Source organism: Colletotrichum aenigma (assembly GCF_013390185.1).
Source record: "Colletotrichum aenigma strain Cg56 chromosome Unknown KSG_Cg56_contig02, whole genome shotgun sequence".
Taxonomy (NCBI): Eukaryota; Fungi; Ascomycota; class Sordariomycetes; order Glomerellales; family Glomerellaceae; genus Colletotrichum; species Colletotrichum aenigma.
The window spans coordinates 2,756,538-2,777,784 of record NW_023500908.1 but is presented as its reverse complement, the minus strand read 5'-3'; the positions used below and the strand labels follow the sequence as shown (position 1 = coordinate 2,777,784).

At 51.7% G+C, this 21,247-nt stretch overlaps 2 protein-coding genes across 2 annotated transcripts; one reads left to right on the top strand and one right to left on the bottom strand.

The window, feature by feature from the left end:
• Window positions 1–432: 432 nt before the first annotated feature.
• On the bottom strand, window positions 433–5,367 carry CGCA056_v002807 (uncharacterized protein; the record flags this gene model as incomplete). Its single annotated transcript, XM_037318064.1, has 9 exons — window positions 433–786; window positions 842–1,975; window positions 2,345–3,568; window positions 3,621–3,685; window positions 3,734–3,973; window positions 4,085–4,194; window positions 4,247–4,528; window positions 4,581–5,067; window positions 5,130–5,367. 9 exons carry the CDS (start codon window positions 5,365–5,367, stop codon window positions 433–435), a joined length of 4,134 nt encoding a protein of 1,377 aa, XP_037183216.1.
• A 4,049-nt stretch (window positions 5,368–9,416) lies between these two features.
• On the top strand, window positions 9,417–10,292 carry Cel61a-3 (Polysaccharide monooxygenase Cel61a; the record flags this gene model as incomplete). Its single annotated transcript, XM_037318063.1, has 3 exons — window positions 9,417–9,704; window positions 9,764–10,145; window positions 10,198–10,292. The coding sequence occupies 3 exons, from the start codon at window positions 9,417–9,419 to the stop codon at window positions 10,290–10,292; spliced, it is 765 nt and encodes a 254-aa protein (XP_037183217.1).
• Between the last annotated feature and the right edge of the window lie 10,955 nt (window positions 10,293–21,247).

Here is a 21,247-nt window from a genome sequence, read left to right as displayed (position 1 = left end):
TGCAGCAAATGGGGGATAGCGGTTGGATACTCTTATGTGCGTCTGTGTTGGATTATGCAGTCTCTTCCTTGGGACTTCTTCTGGTCTCTTCACAGTACTTGGGTTAGGGCAGGTCATGAATTGAGAATTCAAATTCGGAGGAAACGATCCGCGTATGACATGAAGGTGATCTTTTGTATTGCACTGTCTACTGATGAACTTGACCAATTGTGACGTAAGTCATGTTCGACTCAACGAAACCCTTTCCTGCGTGGTGGAGGAATAGAGCAATCGCCGTCTTGTCGATCATGCCGTGAGATGAGCCCACTGAGAAGCCTTCGTCGAAAAGTCGAGGGTGGGCCAAACAGCCGTCATGCAGTTACGTCCATACCAAATCCATCCGAAAGACTGGTGCTGGCCACTTCAGCCTGTCCAATCACACCAGGCAGCTCATCAAGGGCTGTAAATGTCTTCCTCCTCGTCCACGTGAGCACCAAACGCATCGTTTATTTTGCTGTTGTCATTGTTGGCATGCAACTTCGAGTTTGACGATAAGCGGGTGCTGCCAGGGGGTCTGTTATTCAGGTAAAGACGGCGGAGCAAGTCCTGTGCTCTTTGGACGTCTTCGCTGGTTGGCATGTCCCCGGTTGGTAGCATTTCCACAAGGACGCAAAGCACCTTTCCCAACTCGTTGTGATCGATGAAAACTTCGTTTTCGGGGCTGCATAAGATGAAAGAGAGTTTCTGAATGAACTTCGCGTCGAGGGTCGCGGCCTTGGGATGCTCGAAAGTGCGTGGCCACACAGTCTGGAAGATTTGAGTCGGTAAATACAACATTTTAAATCTTGAAAGAAAACCTTACCCGAATCTGGGAGAGAGCAGACTCTGCCTGGGACATGGAGATGATTGTCTCAGCGCGCGTGAGGTCCATGATAGGCTTATACCGCTGATAGAGAGGGTTCGACGTCGAATCTCCCATGAGTGTCAGCCATTGAGCTACCCTTGCGGCAGCGGCTGTCTTCTCTTTCTGGATCTCGGCGGAGTTGATGTTGGCCATCATATTTTCTAGTTGGCGAGGAGCCTCGTTCTCATCTGTTCGCAAAATTGTGGCAAAGGGCTCTCCGCTGTTGCCGGTACTGTCACCGTTGTTGACCGCTGTTTCCGTCCGCTGGTGCCTTCCGCTGTCGTCGCTGCCGTCATCGCTGTCGTCGGTATCCTCACCACTGTCGTCGGTATCGTCGCTGCTGACATACGCTGCTGACTTCCGTCGGTGTCCGCTGCCTTTGTCGCCGGTCTCCTTGGTGAGATTGTCATCGATGGCTCTGGGCATTTTGGCAGTCAAGGCAGCATAGCCAACATCCCAAGCGTTTTGAATCGCTTGGTCGGCGACTGTGTCTGGCGCGTTGTTCAAGTTGACGCCTTCGAGCCACTCGGGGTGAAAGAAAATCTGTTTTCTGCCACCGGGAACATTATAACCCACAGGAGGGGCACCATCGACTCCCGTACCAACCAACACCAGGTTATATGTGCGATGTCTTGAGCCCTTCTTTTCCTTTGCAGCTTTGCTAGAGCTGGTGGTCGGAGCGCCGGAAGCCAAAGGCAGTCCAACTCTGAAGCAAGATCCCGCGAGGGTCCTTTGAGTGGCATTGTCGGACGTGAAGTTGTTTTGCTCCGGCTTGTGGGCTTTCGGGATGTAGTATCCGAGGCTCATGACTTGAATTGCCTTGTGGTAGATATCCGCATCAGGCTTGCCGATGTCCCATTCCGAGATCTCCACTTGACCAGGCAATGTGTTGTCAGTCCAGGCCTTGTGTTCGCCCGTCTCGGGGTCAATCATATCCGTCAGGTGCTTCTTCGTTTGCATTTTCTTGGGCGTAGGATGTCTGACCCAAACCAACTGTCGTCGCGGTCTTGAGGGGTACTGATCATCGAACCTAAGCCTTCCTGCAGGCTGGTAGGCCATGGTTTGATTTCCCATGGCCATAGTGATTTCAGCCTGGAGAAAGTGTTACTAGCTAGTGTTAATTCTTGGTGGCCACTGTGTCTCCAAAACAGGGGAAAAGCAAGAGCAAGAAAGGAATCAAAAGAAAAAAGCAAAAAGAGTCCACCCTATTTCCCTGTGTCTGCGCGACTGTATCTCCTGTGTACTTGATAATTCCTGCCGAAGACGATGGTCGCGTCGCCAAACGACGAGCGAAGACCACAGACGACGACGAAAGTGACGCAGAGTAAATGACCACAGGAAAGTCAGTCGCTCCAGCACAGTGAAAACAGCCGGTCTCATCGAAATGGAAAGATAGCGGTGTGACATACAGTTTTCTGCTCGTTTTGGGACAAAGTGAGGGTAGAAGAGATGAGTTGCAACCGCAGGCTTCAGAATGGCCAGCTTGGACGGATCGACGGAGTTCTTCGTAATAAAGTCAGCGGCAAAGGAGAGGGCGGTGTGAACCTGGTCGGGAGATCGCTTGCTCCCAGTCACCGGGTTGACATATACCAATGTGTCGTTGCAATGTACGAAGATGGGTGCAAACTTGTCTTTCGCGTGGGCGAGCAAATCTGGGAAGCGCTCTCTGAAGTATGCCTCTAGACGATGTCCAATCTCGAACTGCGGCAGGTTGATGTTGCAGTCGGGTCCGTATCTTACCGGGATGTCCGGATAGATGACTTTGCCGATGATGTCGAAAAGGCCATTGCCGATCCGGAGTTGGCGATGCAGGCGGTAGACGGAGTGTCCGCTGGCCATGAAGAAGCCCTGGGCGGAAACGCGGCCATCATGTGAGAACTGATTGTTGACATGACCAGAGGCGTCGAGAGAGCTCTGGTCAGTCAGCACGAAGGATGGCAGCTGTTCTGGATCTCCACCACACAGCAACGGCAACATCTCATTGCCCCAGGCGGTTATGAGGTCGCCGCGATCCATGTTCGCTGCCTCATCGATGGCAACGGCCTTTGCGTCGGATCGCCAGTCTTTATAGACCTCATTGGTGTTGACAATCATGGCCGGTGTGGTGGCCAGGACTTCAGCCATCGCCACGAGTCGATCCATGATGATCTGGACGGTCTTCATGTGGTCTGGCGGACAGCCGGAGTTGCCAGCGTATGCGTCCCACGAGATCCGTCCAGTGGCCATGTCTCGAAGGCTAGTCCAATCTCCCCGGGCGTCAACTTCATGCTGGAGCTCATGCAGCTCCGTCTTGTCATCATCGTGAAGTTCGCGTACAGAAGGCGACCGTAGAAGCACCAGGACCCAGAAGGCCAAAGACAAGTCAAGGCGCCAGTGTGAAATGCCGCCGAATTTGCGAGGGGCAGCCGCGTCGCCGAGCTTCGGGTCTTTCAGCAGACTACTGAAGGCAGCGATCTCGTCCTTCCGCTTGTAACCACGGAGTATCATTCTGTAGAGAGCTCGAGGCGTTTCGTCAGGAAGATTGTCGTTGTGCCGGTCGCACACTGCCATGGTGATCCTGTAGGTACGGACCGCGAGATTGGTAACGGCCACGTTAGACGGGGCCGTGCAGAAGACACGACCAAAGCTGTACTCCATAGCGAGAATATTTTTTGCCATCTCAGTAGTCTTTCCGTAGCCCGGGCCCTGTCAACTGGTTAGCCTTCTTCTCGCCCATGCGGCAAGGGACGAAACATACTGCATTGATGATGGCGAGTCCGAGTAGAACCTCGCGGAAAAACACGGGCCAACGTTGTCGATCCTCTGGAAGACAAACGCTTGCCTAAGCCTCCTCGTACCGAGCGTCTCTACCGGGGAGGTATGACTTCTTGGGAACGGGGCGTAAAGGAAGCACGCTCTTGTTGATTGTGGCGGACACCGTTGGCTCTGTGACCTCGTTTGCACCCTGGTCACCAGCTGCAGGAGCAGGCACGGGAGGCCGCATCGCCATCATCCACTCCGCGTAGCCTTGGCCACGCATCGTGAGTCGCGCGAGATGAGCGCTATCCGTGTCAGACTCCCACAAGCTGTTGATGGCGATTATTTTCCGCTCTATATCAGTCAGGATGTCGTCAAAGAAGAGACTGACGCAGTTCTAGTGCGCGTCGCCAGCTTCATCGACCTCTGACCGGCTTGAGAAAGTCGAGACATCGCATCGACTACCTGCCTCCTCAGGTGGCGGCCGCGACGTGACAAGCACCACGTCGGACTCTCCTGTAGGATGAGACGCAAGAGCCTGGATGCCGCCCGTGTAGGTGATGAAATGGGATTTCCTTACAGAGGTTAATGCGAGGGAATCAAATCAACTTTATGGACATGACTTACCAGAATCCGCTGGGCACCTTGCTGTCGGGAAACTCCCATCTTGCGAGAGACACTTGGCACGTACGGCGGTCGATTAGGCGCTGCCAGGCAGGCCTGTACTTGTCCACAAACTCCTTTGGGAGGGTGAGAATAGCATAGTACTTATCGTCGCGATCGGGGACAGGGATGAAGTAGGCGCGCAGCTTGGTCTCGGCGATGCACCGGGCCTGTTTCCACAGGTACAGCGAATCCTGCATCAGCGACTGAGTCGTGACAGTCAGCATCGCGTTGTCATCATTGAAGCTATGAAAGGTGATCAGTCTTGAACGGAAACACAATTGACAGGTGACGATACCTGTGGGAAACATTGTACGCGTGATTGCGAGGGTTGCTGGCCATGGATAATGCGGAACGTTCAGGATTGAAGGTATGAAGCGTTCCATAAGGGTGATCGAAGGGCGGGGGAAGTTGCTCCAAGCTGAAGTAGAACTTCGCGCTGTGGGGCTGGAGCTCGACCAAAACGTGGAACGTGTTACTGCGAACGAAGTCGATAAAAGCGACTCCGCCAATGAGCGGACAGTTCTCGTTGACGAACTTCTCAAGTTCGGGTTCCGATTTGTTGATGTAAGGCATACCCATGCCTTCGACACAGACCTTGTCCTTGTCGTCTTCATCGGATGAAAAGGTGATTACCGTCTGTCCACCACCACCTTTCAACCCGGGAAATCTGCCAAGCAGCTCGGGAGACGCGGCCTCGAAGGTCTGAGTCCACTTCTCACGACGGAATCGGATTCCAATCCGCAGCTCCGCAGAAGGGCGGTATACCCCATCAGCCTGGCTGTCTGCGCAAGTGTCAGCATTGAGTCAAATCAAAAAAGCTGTGTACGTAATAAAGGATTCTTACAAACAAACCGTGCGCCGTGACCTCTGTCCTCGTTGTCTATACCCTCGGGAAAATACAGAAACAGGGTGATAGAGGGCTCGTGTCCTTGGGTTGTCTCGACGCGGATCTTGGCCTTGATCTTGATGTCGTTGCCGAGTTTGATGCCGGATGCAAGAATAGGACCGGAAAAATCGTGAACGAAGACGGCGCAGGTTCTGACCAGAGACTGCGTGTAGCCCTTGTTCTTCTTGGGAGGCATGATGCTGTTCTGTCGCGCTCAAGGTCAGTCAAGTTTCAAAAGTTATGCTGTCAGACGAGTTACCGAAACGCCCTGAAAACCGAATCCTGCTGCTTGGGAGCGATCGCGTAGGTCAGCCGGTTGGCGTGGACGAGTGAAGAGAAAAAACAAATTCGACGGAGGCGGCGCGAAGTTCAGATCTACGGATCGTAGCTAGGTGCCTCGCACCCTGAGATAGACCCACATATTTTCAACTGCCGAAGGGTCTGGCGAATCAAATTCTTGCGTTATGCGCACAAAACCACCTAAATTCGAAATCCACTCCAGTATCCCGCCCGTTAAGTACCTTCCTCACCTTACAGTAAATAGTTTTGGTACAGTAAATACCTTGTAGTTTTGGTACGTCAGTAGAGTACAAGGCTACTATGGAGGGAGTGTAGGTACATTGTTGGAAGGACCGAACAATTGACGCTACAGGATGCCTTTGTACTATTCGTAACATTCTGAGGCACAGGCCATCTAGCAACGACGACAACCACACTGACTACGACATCAATCCGGCTTGAAAAGAGTGGCCATCTGCTCCAAGCACCGACAATGGTGGTCACGATGAAGTAGGCAAATCGAATAACATCAAAGTCTCTTCATCATGCTGAGCGTGAGCTGCTTTGCATATTGGTTCATCTCCACCGTCAGCACATCGGGTGCTTTGGTGGTGGGTATCTCCGCGATCTGTCAAGTTTCATCGTAACAGCTGTGAGTACCTTACGTAGGCATCGGTCGTGTCGATATCGAGGCTGGAGGGAAGTAATATTACAAGTGGAAGAGGGTCTTCTTGGACCTACAGATGGCTTCAGTCTGGAAGATCAAATTAGAGGACACGCTTGAGGTGGTTGCGCGCAGGGCTTCTTCAAGAGGCTTCTTCATCAACATATAAACCATTCCAACCAGAAAGCTCAGAACAATTCAAGCATGACCACTGATCTCAGAAATGGCGACGGGGGCTACTAGCCATATCCCAGGCATGCGGCGCAGCGCGTTGCAGCTGTGTTGTAAGCCAAAGAGACAGCAACAATGAATAGCACCTGGATCTTCATCCCACCACACGAGCAGACCAAGTCGGCAGCCGATGCCAGGGTTCACTCGTCAGGTGTAATCCCAATGTTGTCCTAAAGTCGCGCAAGTTTCCTGTCATCAACTCAGACATGGCATGGGGAACGCACTTCAAGAGTTCTATTAGGGCATAATTAGTGTCTATGTGCGGAGTCCGATGGTGACAGAGTCTTTGCACCCTTGATTTCCTATGTCAGTGTGTCTTTCTCTCGGCTCAGATGCCCTGGTCTTTGATCTTCAAACGATAGTCTGTAGTAGTAGTTTTGCTAAGAATCAGTCTCAAAGAAGCCACTCTCAGACCCTGCTTCCTTTGGGAGTTTTCCTGTGTCATTCATTTGCTTCTATTGACAACCAGCCAATTTGATATCAAGCACGTTCCACAACCCTTGCGTTGCATAAACCTTGCCGTATTCGACCCCGGGAACCCGACCGCTCCTCGCCTGTTCGGCCGTTGACATGAAGTCCGTCGAATACCCTTGTCATGGACAAAAGTCGTTCCGCCTATTCATCGTGACTTACTGGACCCGTGGTTCATTGGCCCGACTTGCCTATTTTCACCCGATCAAGACATTCCACCGTCGCATTGGGACAGGCCCCTGCCCTTGACACTTTGGGAATGACTCGTCCTCAGAAACTGCGTGTTTGGTGTTGCACCCGAGCTCACAGGGTAATTGAATTCGCCATGGCATTGGCTTGGCTCATCCCACCACAATAAGGTCAGCAGAGCTAAGCAGGCCTCGACCATCGATATTGGAAACCAGAAACGAGCCAGCGAAAGAAGGTTGCAACCTGCATCAGACGGTGGATCGTGGAATGAGGTCAAATGTCACCTCGTTGCTTGAAGTCTGGTCATCCAACGATGTTCGATGACGGCTAGAGTCTAGGCCGTAAGCGAACGGAATCACCGCCGAAGTGAGACTCAAGTGTATCGTCCAGATTCTGCGTTACGTTCGTGATAGCTCCGCTTCTTCCTTTTCCCGAGGCGCAGGTCGGGTTTCCACAGTCAATGGGACGGTTGCCCACCAGGGCTGAAAGCTGACTTCTACATCAAACGACACCTCTCCGGCTGAGCAAACCCCGGTGCGAAGCCCGACTTTCATAAGTCGTCATGCCGTCGTGGCTTAGAAATTGTGCATATCTCAAAGATCCTCTTTTTCAGCCACAGCCACTTCTGTTTGAGTGGGGTGGGACGCGAGGCGGTGGCTACGTCGTTTAAGAGGTAAGCAACAGCAACAGAGTTCAAATTTACTGTACAAAATCTCCACGACCAATTTTTTAAGCATAACGCATCGAATGAACTCTGTGCTGGCAACATTGCACCGAAAAAAAAATCCTGTTTGCTTTTCGCCGCTTTTGTTTCATCCCTTTTCATCTGGATTGGGGCTGAGAGAGGTGGCCCTCCACTCGCTTGCTTCCGGATTGATTGCGCGACGTGGGCTTCTGCAGGGATAAAAAGGTGGCAGCCAGGGAGCTAGGGCCTATATTTGACAAACTAAGAATAACATTAATTAAAGTTCTGCTCTCCCGTTGCTCGGCTCGACTCAACCCACCAAGGAAATGCCTGCAGACATCCTGTTTCAGGTCCTGTCGCTTGGTGGCTCACGCTCGGGTCGAGTTGTCGTTGTCAACTGCTGACGTTGTCCCATGCGAATGACAGAACGCCACGGCCGTAAATGGGACCCCGGGAGGCCTGCCCAGCATCTTCGAAAATTGCGGTTCCCACAGATTCGAATCTTTGACGCGATCACCATGTTCAAGCCGTCTCCAAACCCTCCAGGTTCTTCACCAAAAGGGGCCCGACGGAGTTATCGTCCCGCGAGAAGATGCCTCGATTCGGCTTGCCGCCCTGGTCCCGTCCAATGCGTCATGCAGTGATGGATGCCGATCACCTCGGCACTCCCCGGATTTTCTGTCGTTTTCGCTCTCCCGACAGTCCAACTGCCAGAGTGTGAGCCGGTCCAGCGGACTCAGCGTCGCGTCTCATCGTGAATGCGAGGATGAATGCGTGGTAGCGAGCATTCGTCCGTCAGCCTCATGCCTTCCGCCAACGACACGTTACGACGCAGTGCGACTCCAATAGATGAGTCCAAGGTTTGGAAGTATAGATGCGGCGCCTCCTTAAGTTTCGATTGCCGCTGGGTCGGGGCCGCCGCCGGAACATGGCGTCAACCAACGGTCCAACGGTCAACGTTTGTTGTCAAGGGGTTGACCATGCGGGCGGCCGGTAGACCATCCCGACTGCCGTCTTGGTCTCATGCTGGCACCACCCGGGATGCATTCAGTGAGTGCCATTCAGGTCTGCCACAATGGCCCAGGCTCTGACCATCCATGGCCGACACTGCTCCCACAAGACGTGGCTGTCCGCGCAGCGCTCCCGGTGAATGGCCCAACCACAACCCCGGCCCCGACCGCCGATCGCGCCGAGACTTTTCTCTCCACTACCCCCGTGCGAAATAGATTGTTTTGTGGTCCAGGTGGCCAGCCCCGGCGCTCCGCCTTTGTCGTCCGTCCAATGTCTGTCGGTGCTCTGCTGAGGGCCGAGCAAACGCTTGCGGACGGAGGCACTCCGACCTCGCGTCCGCCAAGACCTCAACTTCCTTTTACGGGCGATAGTCTGGTTTGGGCGAGATGGTCGTGCCTGGAGCTCAGGAGTCGGGGACTCGGGAGAGATGGAGACGGGATTGCGGTCCTTGACTCCACGATGTGGAAAGCCCAACGTCTGAACCCGTGTCTGGGCGAGCGGTTGATCTGAGTATAAGAGAACTCGTCCAGTCCGCTGATATTCAGGTTTCTCTTTCTCCAAGCATCCCACTTCGTCCTTCACTTCACCAGCATTGCTCTCCAGCTCATACCCTTCCTTCTTTGAACCAATTCACTCTTTGCTCTGTGAGCTTTTCATCCGTTCTCTTCACTACCCACAAACACCCGTTTCCACACGAACCCAAACAACCAACAAGATGTACTCCAAGGCCTTCCTTACCGCCCTCTTCGGCGCCTCTGTCGTCTCTGCCCACGGCTTCGTCGAGAAGATCACCGCTGGTGGCAAGTCCGTCGACGGTCTCAACCCTTCCAGCTACCCCTACGCGAGCACCAAGCCCACCACCCCTGGATGGGCCGCCACCAACACTGACCTCGGCTTCGTCGCCCCTGACGCCACTGGCGACGCCGACATCATCTGCCACCGCGGTGCTACCCCCGGTACCTCCTCCATCTCTGTTGCCGCCGGTTCTACCGTCACCCTTAAGGTAAGCTACCACGCTGACATGGTCCTATCTCCGACTTTAACTAATGTTTTCCTTTCCAGTGGAACACCTGGCCCGACTCCCACAAGGGCCCCATCATGGACTACCTCGCCAAGTGCTCGGGCGACTGCACCTCCGCCACCAAGGCCGACCTGAAGTTCTTCAAGATCGCCGAGAAGGGTCTGTCCGGCTCTACCTGGGCCGCTGACGAGCTCCTCTCCAACAATCTCGAGTGGACCGTCAACATCCCCAGCGACATCGCCGCTGGCAACTACGTCCTCCGCCACGAGATCCTGGCTCTTCACTCTGCCGGCTCTGAGAACGGCGCCCAGTTCTACCCCCAGTGCATCAACCTCGAGGTCACTGGCGGTGGCTCTGCCAACCCCTCTGGTGTTGCTGGCACCAGCCTGTACACCGCCAAGGACGACGGTGTCATCTTCGACAGTGAGTTAATCCCGTGCATTCTTGATCAACAACATGCTAATCATTCATGCAGTCTACAGCAACCCCACCAGCTACCCCATCCCGGGTCCCGCTGTCTACTCCTCCAAGAAGCGCAGCCACCCCCGCGACCTCTTCATCGTCGACTAAATGGTTTGTCGACATCATCAACGCACGGGTGCGTAGTGTGGGAGTGAAGTTCACCGCAAAGACAGACGGCAGGCCTGTCGAATTGCCACCCTAGAAGGGGATTTGAGCTCCATGGAGGGAATGCTTCTCACGTCTCGCTCATGACATTGCCCTTGCGCGATCATGCGGACGGTTTTTTTCAATATTCACTGTACATCAGTTCGCCTCGACGATCTTTCCTAGGCGCCTTTTCGACCTGGAAATGAGCTTCGGCTGGAGGCAACCAGTTTCACAAAGCATCGTCAGTGTATATATTAGTCTTAGATGCATCAATTGATATGCTCTGAGTCAACACAATTCTGTTCTCGCTATCGTGAAACCATCGGGATCCGAAGCAGTGCTGATGTTGGAGGCTAGTCTTGGCATCCCGGCAATTATCCCGATTTCCCGCGGGTCTGAATCGAACGCCAAGCCCGCGCAACCCACGTGTTGCGCGCAGAGTTAAATGAAGCTTGGGCAGATGTTCGGACAACTCGAACTCAATTCCGCAGGTAAAGTTCGAACCTTGTTTGGCAGAGACAACAGAGCTTGAAAGACACAAATGAATTCAGCTCACTAAATCAATCGTTGTGCTAGTGAAAAAAAAGTCTTGGACTACTCCTCACCTCATGTCTTGGTTTTCGTTGACCCGTCCGCCCCTGAGACCCGTCAAATTGATGAGAACAGGTCCTCAATTTGAAACCAGAAAAAAAAAACGACTGGCGCGTAGGCCTCGCTCTCTCGTTACACCATCAGCTTCATCCCGGCAGTCCACGTTGGGATGGGGTATCCACTGGCGTATAGAGATCTTGCTATTGGTGAACACGTGGCACCGTAAGGCTTGGCACGCCGATCACGCATTGCTTTTGAAGCGCCTGCACGTAATCGTTTTTGTCCGGGATAAAGGGACAAAATTCATATGCCGTGCGGGCACGGGGCAGCGGATGACTCGTTCACACGGTCGATGTCCACCTTATCAAGATCTTGAGGTCATGCAATATCGAAACTTCAGGGAACATGTCTTTTGTCAGTGTTGGAGTTTGGTTTGTCATGATAAGTCAGGTTAAGTCACTTTGCCCTGTGTCACAGAAGGCGTCTAAGTGGTCGACGTAAGCACCGATGATGGCTACATACGCTATGAACGACCGCGCTGGGCGGCTGGACCCTGGAAATGGTTATTGTTTGAGAAATTTGATTCCAAGCTTCTGGAAAGCTGCCAAAGAGGACGTATCATGCATAGTATTATACTTAGGCTGGAGACTTTGTCGTTGTCTCTCGGCAAACAAGTGTAGCCGATGAGACGCGATGAACAGTGTCCACCACATATTTGCTACGTATCAGAGACACCAGGAAATCCATGTTTAATCAGCTTAAACAGCCATCCAAGGTTTTAGCGTAGTGTGCAGATATTTGTCCCCCACGTCTTTGTTTCCCCCTTGACTTCGCCTTTTGATGAGTTGAAGTTTGACTTAATCTGCCTTACGTTTTGAATATTCCTGGCTGAACAATAATAGGACTAAATTAACGCTGTATTCAATTGTGATTCGTGAGACAGAATAATGAGCAAGTGAAAGTTGTATAAGTTCTTGCGGCTTGACTTGCCATGATCTCGATTGCCGAGTGCAGCGGTCAGCATGGTCTGACTTGTGTTACACGAAGGATCTCCTCAGCTGCATGAAGGTAACGTTTGTTAGTTTAACATACCACATCTTCGAGAACGCCTGGGACGACGATATCGTTTGATGGATTACTGTTACAATTTAATTTTGCGTTGTATGAACGAAACCTTTGAAGACAGGTTCTCACCGGTCTCAAGCAGAAATACCAGCTCAACAAGATTGTTTGATGGTCAAAGGTTTCTTTTCGTTACACCTCTCTTGAGCATATGTTTTCTTCGTTCTAGTAGCAAAACCTTGTCAGTCACCTGTGAGACGTGTGTCTATAGTTTAGCATTGTTTACATTAAAGAAGCTTCCTAACTTAACATGCATCTGCCCTCTTGAGCAACTGTCCTTTCTATATATATACTATATAGAACTACATGGGACGAGATACTGAGCAAAGTCTTGGAACGTACCTTAACATGTATGGGTCTTGGTGACTTTCAAGTGACCAAATTCGAAATAAAGCCATTTAGTCTCATCAAACAATGGATTCAGCATATCGCAGCGGCCAGCGTTACATCAGCTTGTCCGAAGCTCAGGTGATGAGACGCAACATCTATATTAGGAAAACACCAATCAGACATAATAAAGCACATCGTCCAAAAGTTAATTAAGCAATTTGTTCGTTTAAATACATGCTCGATCATATTATGTGATGGTTCCTTTCGGACTGGCTCCCTCTGTATTTTGCTAAATGTTTATGCCTCGCGACGGAGGGTTATCCAACGTGAATCAGCACCCAAGGAATTACAGGAATCTGTTTGTCCATCTGCTCAGCTTGCTTGAGACTTGTCTTCTAGTGGGAAATCTCAATAGGAATCCTATTCTAAGGGAACTTTGATGTTGTCGGACATCATATCAATTCAGTCACTCTTCTTATGAAGCACTACTGTATCGCCGATTCTTCAATGCGGTCGGCGAACTGCTGTCTACCATCCTCATCTAACTAGGAATCACCGTCCATTCAAATGCTCACCGTTGTATGTTATTGGATGCCCAGACTATGAAGAAAAATGTACACTTCATATTACACAAATCACAGTAAGGCTCTACCACTGACTTTTACAGTATACGAGGTATTATTTTAGCTTGGTTGCGCTATTCGTGCTGAAGGATGCTGATCAAGAGAAAGCATGACTGGTTCCTCTGATCAATGAGAGCGTCCGTGGTCAGCGGCGTGCGAGAACTAAATGATTAGTAAGGGCGATACATCTAAGCCAAGAAATCATGATTACATAGTACGGCAAGACTATTTTCGGCAATGTATGGCTTCAGATGTGACGTAGTCATGCAGCTGACTGCGTGCGGCGCGGTTTCGTGACCACAGCCTCCCGTCATTAGAGAGGATGCCTAAACGGCAATGCTGTTGCAATGCGAACTTTTGCAACGCACCATTTTTGATGTTTATTGACTGAAATATTATCCAGTTCGGGCCAGCAACACCGTTACTATGAGTTTCTCACACGATGTATGCAATCAATTCCCAGGACCTTTGGAGCCGTACGGAGATATAGCAGGATTAGGGATAAGCTTAATTCCGCCAAAACAAAATGGGAAGGATACTTTTCACACAGCATTCACAACGCAGGTCGTTCTAGTTTTTGTCATCAGCGCATAGTTAACTATCCTAATACTGGTGGCGTACTACATCTTTGCATTCGATCCAGATGTAAACCCTTTCCACGGGATGAGATCGACGGCTCCACACAGCCCGAATCCCCTCGACGTATTAGTAACGAAATACACTTCGTACCTGAGGGTCCTGAAAGGATTTACAGGGAGTCTGGCTGAGAATTCGTTCCATAAGGCCAGCATCTACAGCCGTCACAATCCAATGTCTGCCCTGCTCACGCAGCGAAGTGTATTCTTTCACTCGCGGATGCCCAGTTGATCACGGGCATCTCCATACTCGTGAGCGGATACATGTCGCTCAGACACGACAAAGGCTTGAGCGCGTATCACTGGAAGATGGTGGTGTCTCTCGCTTGTTTTTCTAGCGTAGCCCACTTATCGGCCCTCACATTCTTACGAAGCTACCTCGCGAAGCATCCGGCCGGACGCCTGTGGCGACTTACTTCGATGCTCTTTCTCTTGATCCTTCTCTTGGTTGGACTTTTCCCAACTGGTCACTTTAATTTCCTCGGCGCTCGCGAGTTTTCCAATTTTGTCGACCTTGGTCAGTTCACGTATCCTCAGGATTGCGAAGATAATGATACGGGCAAGTATTACGCCAATGATTGATACTTTACTCTCGATGGGAGCGACACAGACGTGGAGATGCTAAGGAATTGCACAATTGGCCCCAAAAACTGTACCAGATCAAGAATTCCAGTCTTTCAACAAAACTTTTCCTTAGACGCGATTGATTTTCAGGACGCGAGCTACTTACAATACTTCGGCCTGCGCCGGAGAGATCCGATATCAGTATACAGATTCTTTCCGGATCAGCTGCTGTATACTTCTTCAAGGGAGGCATGATTGTATTAAGTAGCGCGTATGTGTCAATAGTATCATCTCTAGTACTTTTGATCTACGCGTATGCTATAAGAGCCGCGAAGACTTTCGAAGGCTCGAGCAGACCCATATCCTAGCGCCTCCAGATAGGACTCGATCATTGGTATGATATTTGGATGGCAAAATTGACAACAATTCTCAGCCGCAGAAGGTCTACTATTATCACCATCCCTGTTCTGGCTGTCCTTCCAGTGCTGACGTCTATATACTGTACCTTTCAGGTGTTTATACATCTCTACACGTCGATGTTAGCCGAGGTATAACATCATCAACACCGGACAAGAGTCAAGGGCTAATGATGTAATTCAAATATTTTCCGTCCTCTTGTCGGGGATTTAGGGAACTCTGAGCATAATATCAATGAAGCAAATGAGGGTTTCTAAGACTTCTGTCGACGAAAATGACTGGACGTTTAGCCAGATTATTTCTTTAGCTTTGCTATCATCGTCTTTATTTCCGATTTTGGAGCTAATATATAAGTCTCGTGCCATCAGTGAGCATAATCAACCACTTGAGAGGAGATCCCAAACCAGCTACTTATTTATTCGGAGTTCCAGAAATCAGCCAAAAAGACGCCGGGACACAGACAAGTTCTATTCCTTCTCCCAGTATGCCGCTTTAGTTATGGTCCTATGCCGTTTATCTCAATTTATGTCTTCAGCCATTTACTAATACACGTCAGCAGATCTTAGACCATTCGCCACTCCCTTACGGGAATGTGAAGCAAATTCGGATAACGGAAGCCATTCAGCTGAAACGGATGCTGTTAACAGAGCAAGACGTAGGCTGTTGCGACTATGCTATCAAATGCGAAGAGCCAACGTGTCCTCGAGAGCAGGTATGTAAACCGTGACAAACCGAGCGCAATACTGCCAGTCCATTAATCTATGTGATGATGAAGGTCAAGATCTTTCGTTTGGATTAGACGCTCAGCCATCATCTCACGAGCATCGTCCCTTCACGAATGCGGTCCATTTCGAATCAGCCCTCGAAGGCGACATCTTACGCCGCCTTCGGGAAAGTTCCACCGCTTATGAGAAAGTTTGGACCGTTGCTCTACTTTCAGTCATGTTGGGACCATTCATCTTTGCCATTCTCCAACTTCTTCCGCCAACTCGGTCAATGATGGAAGATATCGCATCATTCATCACTTCGGGCATTCCATCGTCGTACTATTTGGTTGTGTCTGCAAAGACTGTCGCGTACTTTCCGCTTCTGATTCAACCCTATCTGCACCTTCGGCAGCGGATACACAACATTTCTCCGTCTATGAAGCGAACGATTCTAGACGTAATGTTTGTGTTTGGGTGTGTTATATCTGCTGTCTTTCTTTCGTTAGGCGTTTCAGCTGTGGTTGATTCCGAAATCTCTGTTCTCGTCGTGTTCCACTCGGTGCAGCTTTTTGTAATTCTGGTCGATTTTGGATAGCTATGCAAGAAATTCAAAGATAAGGAGGAAAGATCCGGGGTTGTGTGTAGAGGTCAACTTACTTGACAACTGACTTTGATGTAGCTGTAGCAAATAGTCATTCATAATAAATGCTACTAGATCTCAGAATCAGGAAATGGAGAAGGCTCACGAAGGCCAGCTGCAATCAGGGGTCAAAAGGTAAGTTACTAGAATCTACCTCCCCATGTCACTTGGCGCGCTCTGTTTATAACTAAGCTACTCCGTTGTTACCTAAGTCTCCCTTTCTAGTCTTTTCCGGATGGGTTGTAACACATAGTCACATACCAAAACGCAAAACCATGTTTTCCTTTTTGCCGGACAGATATCAATCTAAGATCATGTCGTCAGCATATGCGTTAAGTACTTAAGTCCAGCTTATTCAGTTGTGCCACATGAGGCTGAGAAATAAACGAATTCGTATTTAGGAAGGGGAAATCGCCATGTTTCCGAAACCCATTGCCTCAATATTTTACAGGTTGTTCAGTGAAAGTCCGATTCGTACACGCAACAGCTGATATATCTTCAGTGGTTGAATTATTGGCCTTCTCTGTACGTAGAGACAACAGAACTCACTCCAGAATCCCAGCCCATTTACATTTCAAGATCCGTGAGGCGACGTACCAGCCGTTACCTTAACCATTTTGGTACTACTAGTGTGATTTACCCCTTCATGACTCATTTGAGAAAGGGCTATGAAATCAGAATCGGTGCTTAACACAGAGCCGCCATAGAGTGATTTGGTTACAAGATGGTTCGTATCAGATTGCCGAGGTTTCTCTCAAAGTCCCGACTCTTTGCTCTGTACGCACCAACTGATACAAAATTCTCCCAAGAACGGCTTCTTTTGATTCACGGATAAACATAAATAGGTCGGTCTCGTGAGCCACTGAGTGCCACGATGTTGTCAGATTTCAGCCTCCATCAAGTCATCGCTCAGATAAACCCCGCAAAGCGGGCTCCCCCGTTCCGTCACACCACCCACCCATCACATTTACCACCCCCCGGCCACTGATTTTCCATGATAACGCGGCTGGGCTATTACTCCGCTCGGGCTTCGGCGTCCCCATTGGCGGAAGAGTGTTTGCCGCCAGGTTGGCTCCCCCAAGAAGCTGGATGACTTGCGCGGGCCCCATCCAATTTGCACATCATTGAACCTACTTTGATGCCCATATCGACCCGCGTGACGACGTCAATGCAAACCGCAAGCTGGCTGGAGGCCTTAGCAATCCTGATTAATCGGGATTCTGCATCGGCACATGAAGTGGCAATGCATCTTTGCTTCTTTTGACAGCGCACACGCACACACGCACACCCTCCTCTCAATCTTGCGTCCCGATATGAGTGTTGGTTTTAACTGCCGGGCGCCACGCTCTTCAGCTTTAGTTCTGTGCGACGTGAAGAGAGAAGGCCTCCGTGGCCAGAACAATAATTATGGCTCAGGGGGCATGAGAGGTGGAGTTAAGGTAGCAAAATGGTTCTAGAAGAAACCCGCCAAACAGCGCCACCTCCATGTGACAAACCTTCAACGTCCCTCGGAGACGAGAAACGGGCCTTGGCAAAAGTCCCCCCCCCCCCCCAAGTCAGTTCCAAGAAACAGACCGCTGTCTTTAATGAAGCCACAGTGGCTGGATGGCGCCGCCGCTCCTTTCCTTGATCGGAGAGGAACCCCGTTAGCTTCCCCGGGAAAGGGGGCCAAGAACGCGCACTAGAAGGCATAAGCTCATTCCCCAAGTTCGGGTGCGCTGCTAGAACCCGTTGGGGCCAAGGCAGGCCGGGTCACATTTTTCATCACTTGTCAGCTTGCACTAAAAACACCTCACGCACCCAGGAGGCTCGGCCGACGACAGGCACGCCGCACACACGCACATGCGAGCGCAGTTGCGCCTTGTGTGTCCCCGTCCGGAGACCTCGCGTCTTTCGGGCAGGCATCTCCGGCGCGGAGCGCAAGAAACGGCAGCAAAAAGGAACGACGCGGTTGGGGCGTTGCGTCACAAGGTGACGAGCCATTCTCGCCTATCGTTTGGGGGTGATTGAACGGTCGCAGTTCGCCCGTACGACCCCAGTAGCTCGGTGCCGGAGGCAACGAGAGGGCGCAAAAATCCAGTGAAAAAGGGCTGTGTTATATGGTCAATTATAGGTGTAATTTGCGTCGTAGACACGACGTGGCGTCAGAGCGGCAGAGCGGCGGCCAGTGTTGCTGGGCTGGTTCTGGTTGGGCTGGCTGGGACGTCCCGCAGTGCCCATCAATCTCCGTACCGGAATCCATACTCCTGGAATCTCGCAAAACCGAAACATCGTGGACCGGTTATTCCATTCGCAGCCCAAAAGGGATCCCCACCGGCTATTCCGCTTAAGGGCTGGGCGGGTTTCTCCCACACGTGGTGGTGCACCGGTGCCGGGCCCTGTTGGAACCTGGGAGGGCTCCTCCTCGCAGTCCTCGATCTCCTCGACGACCGAAAAAGTTCGATCGTATGTGTTTTGCTTTTCTGGGTATGGATATGGATCGTGAAAAGGTCAGGTTGCTTCCATGGCTTCCACGCGACGTCTGCTGTTGAGAGTTCGACCCATCAATGTTGCAACCTCTGCTCGCTTTCTCTTAGGGAGGAGCCTCCTGTTTTTCTTGCGACGACGTGACCCCTAATACGACTCATACGCGGAGCCGCCAAGATCACCTGGGAATGGCCGAGCCCTCCCGCATCTGCGGTGAGGCCCGCTTTCGACGGCAGGCGGCGATATTGAAGTTATATGAAAATTGTCACGGCGCGCGGACTCGTTCGGGGCCCCGATCGGGGTGCCAGGACCATTGCCGGATCCTCTCCCCTCCAACTCCAATCATGGCCAAAAACACAACCAATCGCCAAGCAAGGCGGGCGTAGAAACCAAGGCGAAAAAGGAATAAGCAGCTGCCAGGAGGAAGAAAACGTACGAAAAACTCCCGAACGTTTCCTCCAGCTCCAGCATCCTGAGACTGCGGTCCACCGCAGACACATGTCACCTGGAATAATTGTCCGACCCCCCGCCTTGCTTGTGACAGACGGCGCTCATTGAATCATTGTTGGAACATTCGGCCGAATCATGGGCCGCGACCACGTCTACGCACCACCACACGCACGCACGCACGCACGCACATGAGCGGGAAGCCAACAAGAGACATCCAAGGACCAAGGCCCCCAAGGAACAACTCTCGGTCTTGGCCCTCTTTGGAGTCGCTGCGACACACGTCAACCAACGGTCGGCCGACTTTGGATATAATCTTGCTGATCGAACAAGAAAAGAACAATTCGGCGAGGGCCCGGTTTCTGATTGGTCCCATCGACTCATTGGCGCGGTTTTTGTCGGAACTCCCGTGCCCTGGTTCCCTGTCCGTATTTATCTTGCTTAATGGTCACATCAAAAGTGTCAAAAAAGAAAGCGTGGGATCATGGGACGGCACGCACGCCGGACAACTGACAGCCGCCGGACGGCGTGGCGTCGTAAGGCCAGCAGCGGCTGCGCGAGAAAGAAGCGACGATTGACGAACGAGACAGCGTCGGATAACGCATGCCATGCGACGGATGGGATGGTATGCCACTATGGCATGGCTGTTACGCCTTGCGCGACCGTGACGGTTGCAACATTGCGACGCTGGTACCCGCCAGCAGCATCCTTACTACAAGTTAGTGTAGGACTGTAGGCTGATGAACCAAAGCCGAGGCGGGTTTTCTGGAACAAGAACGCGTTCGCGGGTTCCGTCCACGGTCCTTTGAGGCTGCATTTTCGCACTACTCTTTCCACGTGGCCGCACGGATTGAGGTTAGACCCGGGATGTGGGAAAATTGTACCACGTATAGGATGAATAAGTCAGCCCCCCTATGCCGGGGTTATTCACGCGAGAACGAGTGAGAGGGAGGAGATACTAGTATCCAATGTAAGCAGGAAAAAAAAAATTAGTGAAAAAAAAGAGGTCAAAGTGCAAACCCAAGATAGAGCCAGACGCCACAATTCGAATTAGCAGCCCCTCTTTGGCCTCTCCCCCCATGCACCCGAAATCGCGAGATGGATGATGAAAACCCCCATGTCCATCTTGAGCGAATCTCGCTCCCTCTCTTCGCCCCTCTCCCGTCCGCGGCCATGTATAGGATTATCGATGCACCCAAGTGCAGTTGGGAACACCAACCAGACGATGCCACTGGCTCGGAAATGGAGCAGAAGGGGGCCTGCTGGTTGGGGATCGAGGTGCGTCTCGCGGATGCAAGCCGCACCGCACGCTGCAAGGTTGGTCACGCACCCAGCCCAGACCTGACGAGGGCGCCAGAGCCCAATCCCGTTAAGGCCGTCCAGAAGCCGTACGGGTCGGTGGGCACGAGAGAAACGATCTGCCGGGATACGGAGGTGGTGGTGGACACCAGTGCTCCCCCCGGGACATGGGTTGCATGTCTCATCTATATCGCCCAACATGAGTCGACAGATCCAGTTCTTTCGGCCGGGGGCATCGATGCCATCGCGAAGAGGGCGGGCGGACCAAGACACCAGAAATGGTGACGCCAAGGCCATCCGCTTGAAACCACAAGTCAAACAAGTTCGTATACTAGGTAGGTATGTACCATACATACGGAGTCCCGTTAGTGTGGTTCAACCCTAACTGTGAGCAGAACTCAGAACGCTGGCCGCTGCACGGGTTCAGTGATCACCGGCCGGCCTTGGTGTTGTGGATGTGGGCAGAAACGCTCTCTCGGCGCTGGAGACTGCACAGCCCGTTTGCTTCCCCAGATAGCATCCTCTTGACTCGGCCGGCTGAGAGTTGCTAGTCATGAATGAAGAGACAATAGATAGGACAATCTTTCGCTCCTTGTAACAGCCCGGTTTCACGGAGTAGCACCACCGCAGCTTCTCGGCCAGAGGAACACCTCGTGTAGCACAAGTGAACAGCAACTCTCGCTCTTCGGGGGGCGGTGGGTGGCTATGTGTCCACCAACAACACCGCCATCGTCAGCCATCCAGCAGCTGGGTGACTGCGTACGCAGCAGACAGGGCTATCATCAGTGGATTTAGTACTTCCGCCGCCGCAGTGCGACACACACACCTGCCCGTCTGGTGCCCTGCCCTCCGAGAAGGACAAGAGATGGGTGTGTGGTTCAGCCCATCGCCGTTGACTGCATAAGCGTGCTTGGCACCAGCCGACTGCGCAAGGTACCGTTCGCACGCAGTTAATATCGAGATATACTTTGCCGGGAAACACCTCAATCATATGGCCAATCACCCGACGGTGCTGGCGTGTGTTGGTGGAGCAGGCTGCACACTAATGTCTGCAACCCCGGCACATTCATATATT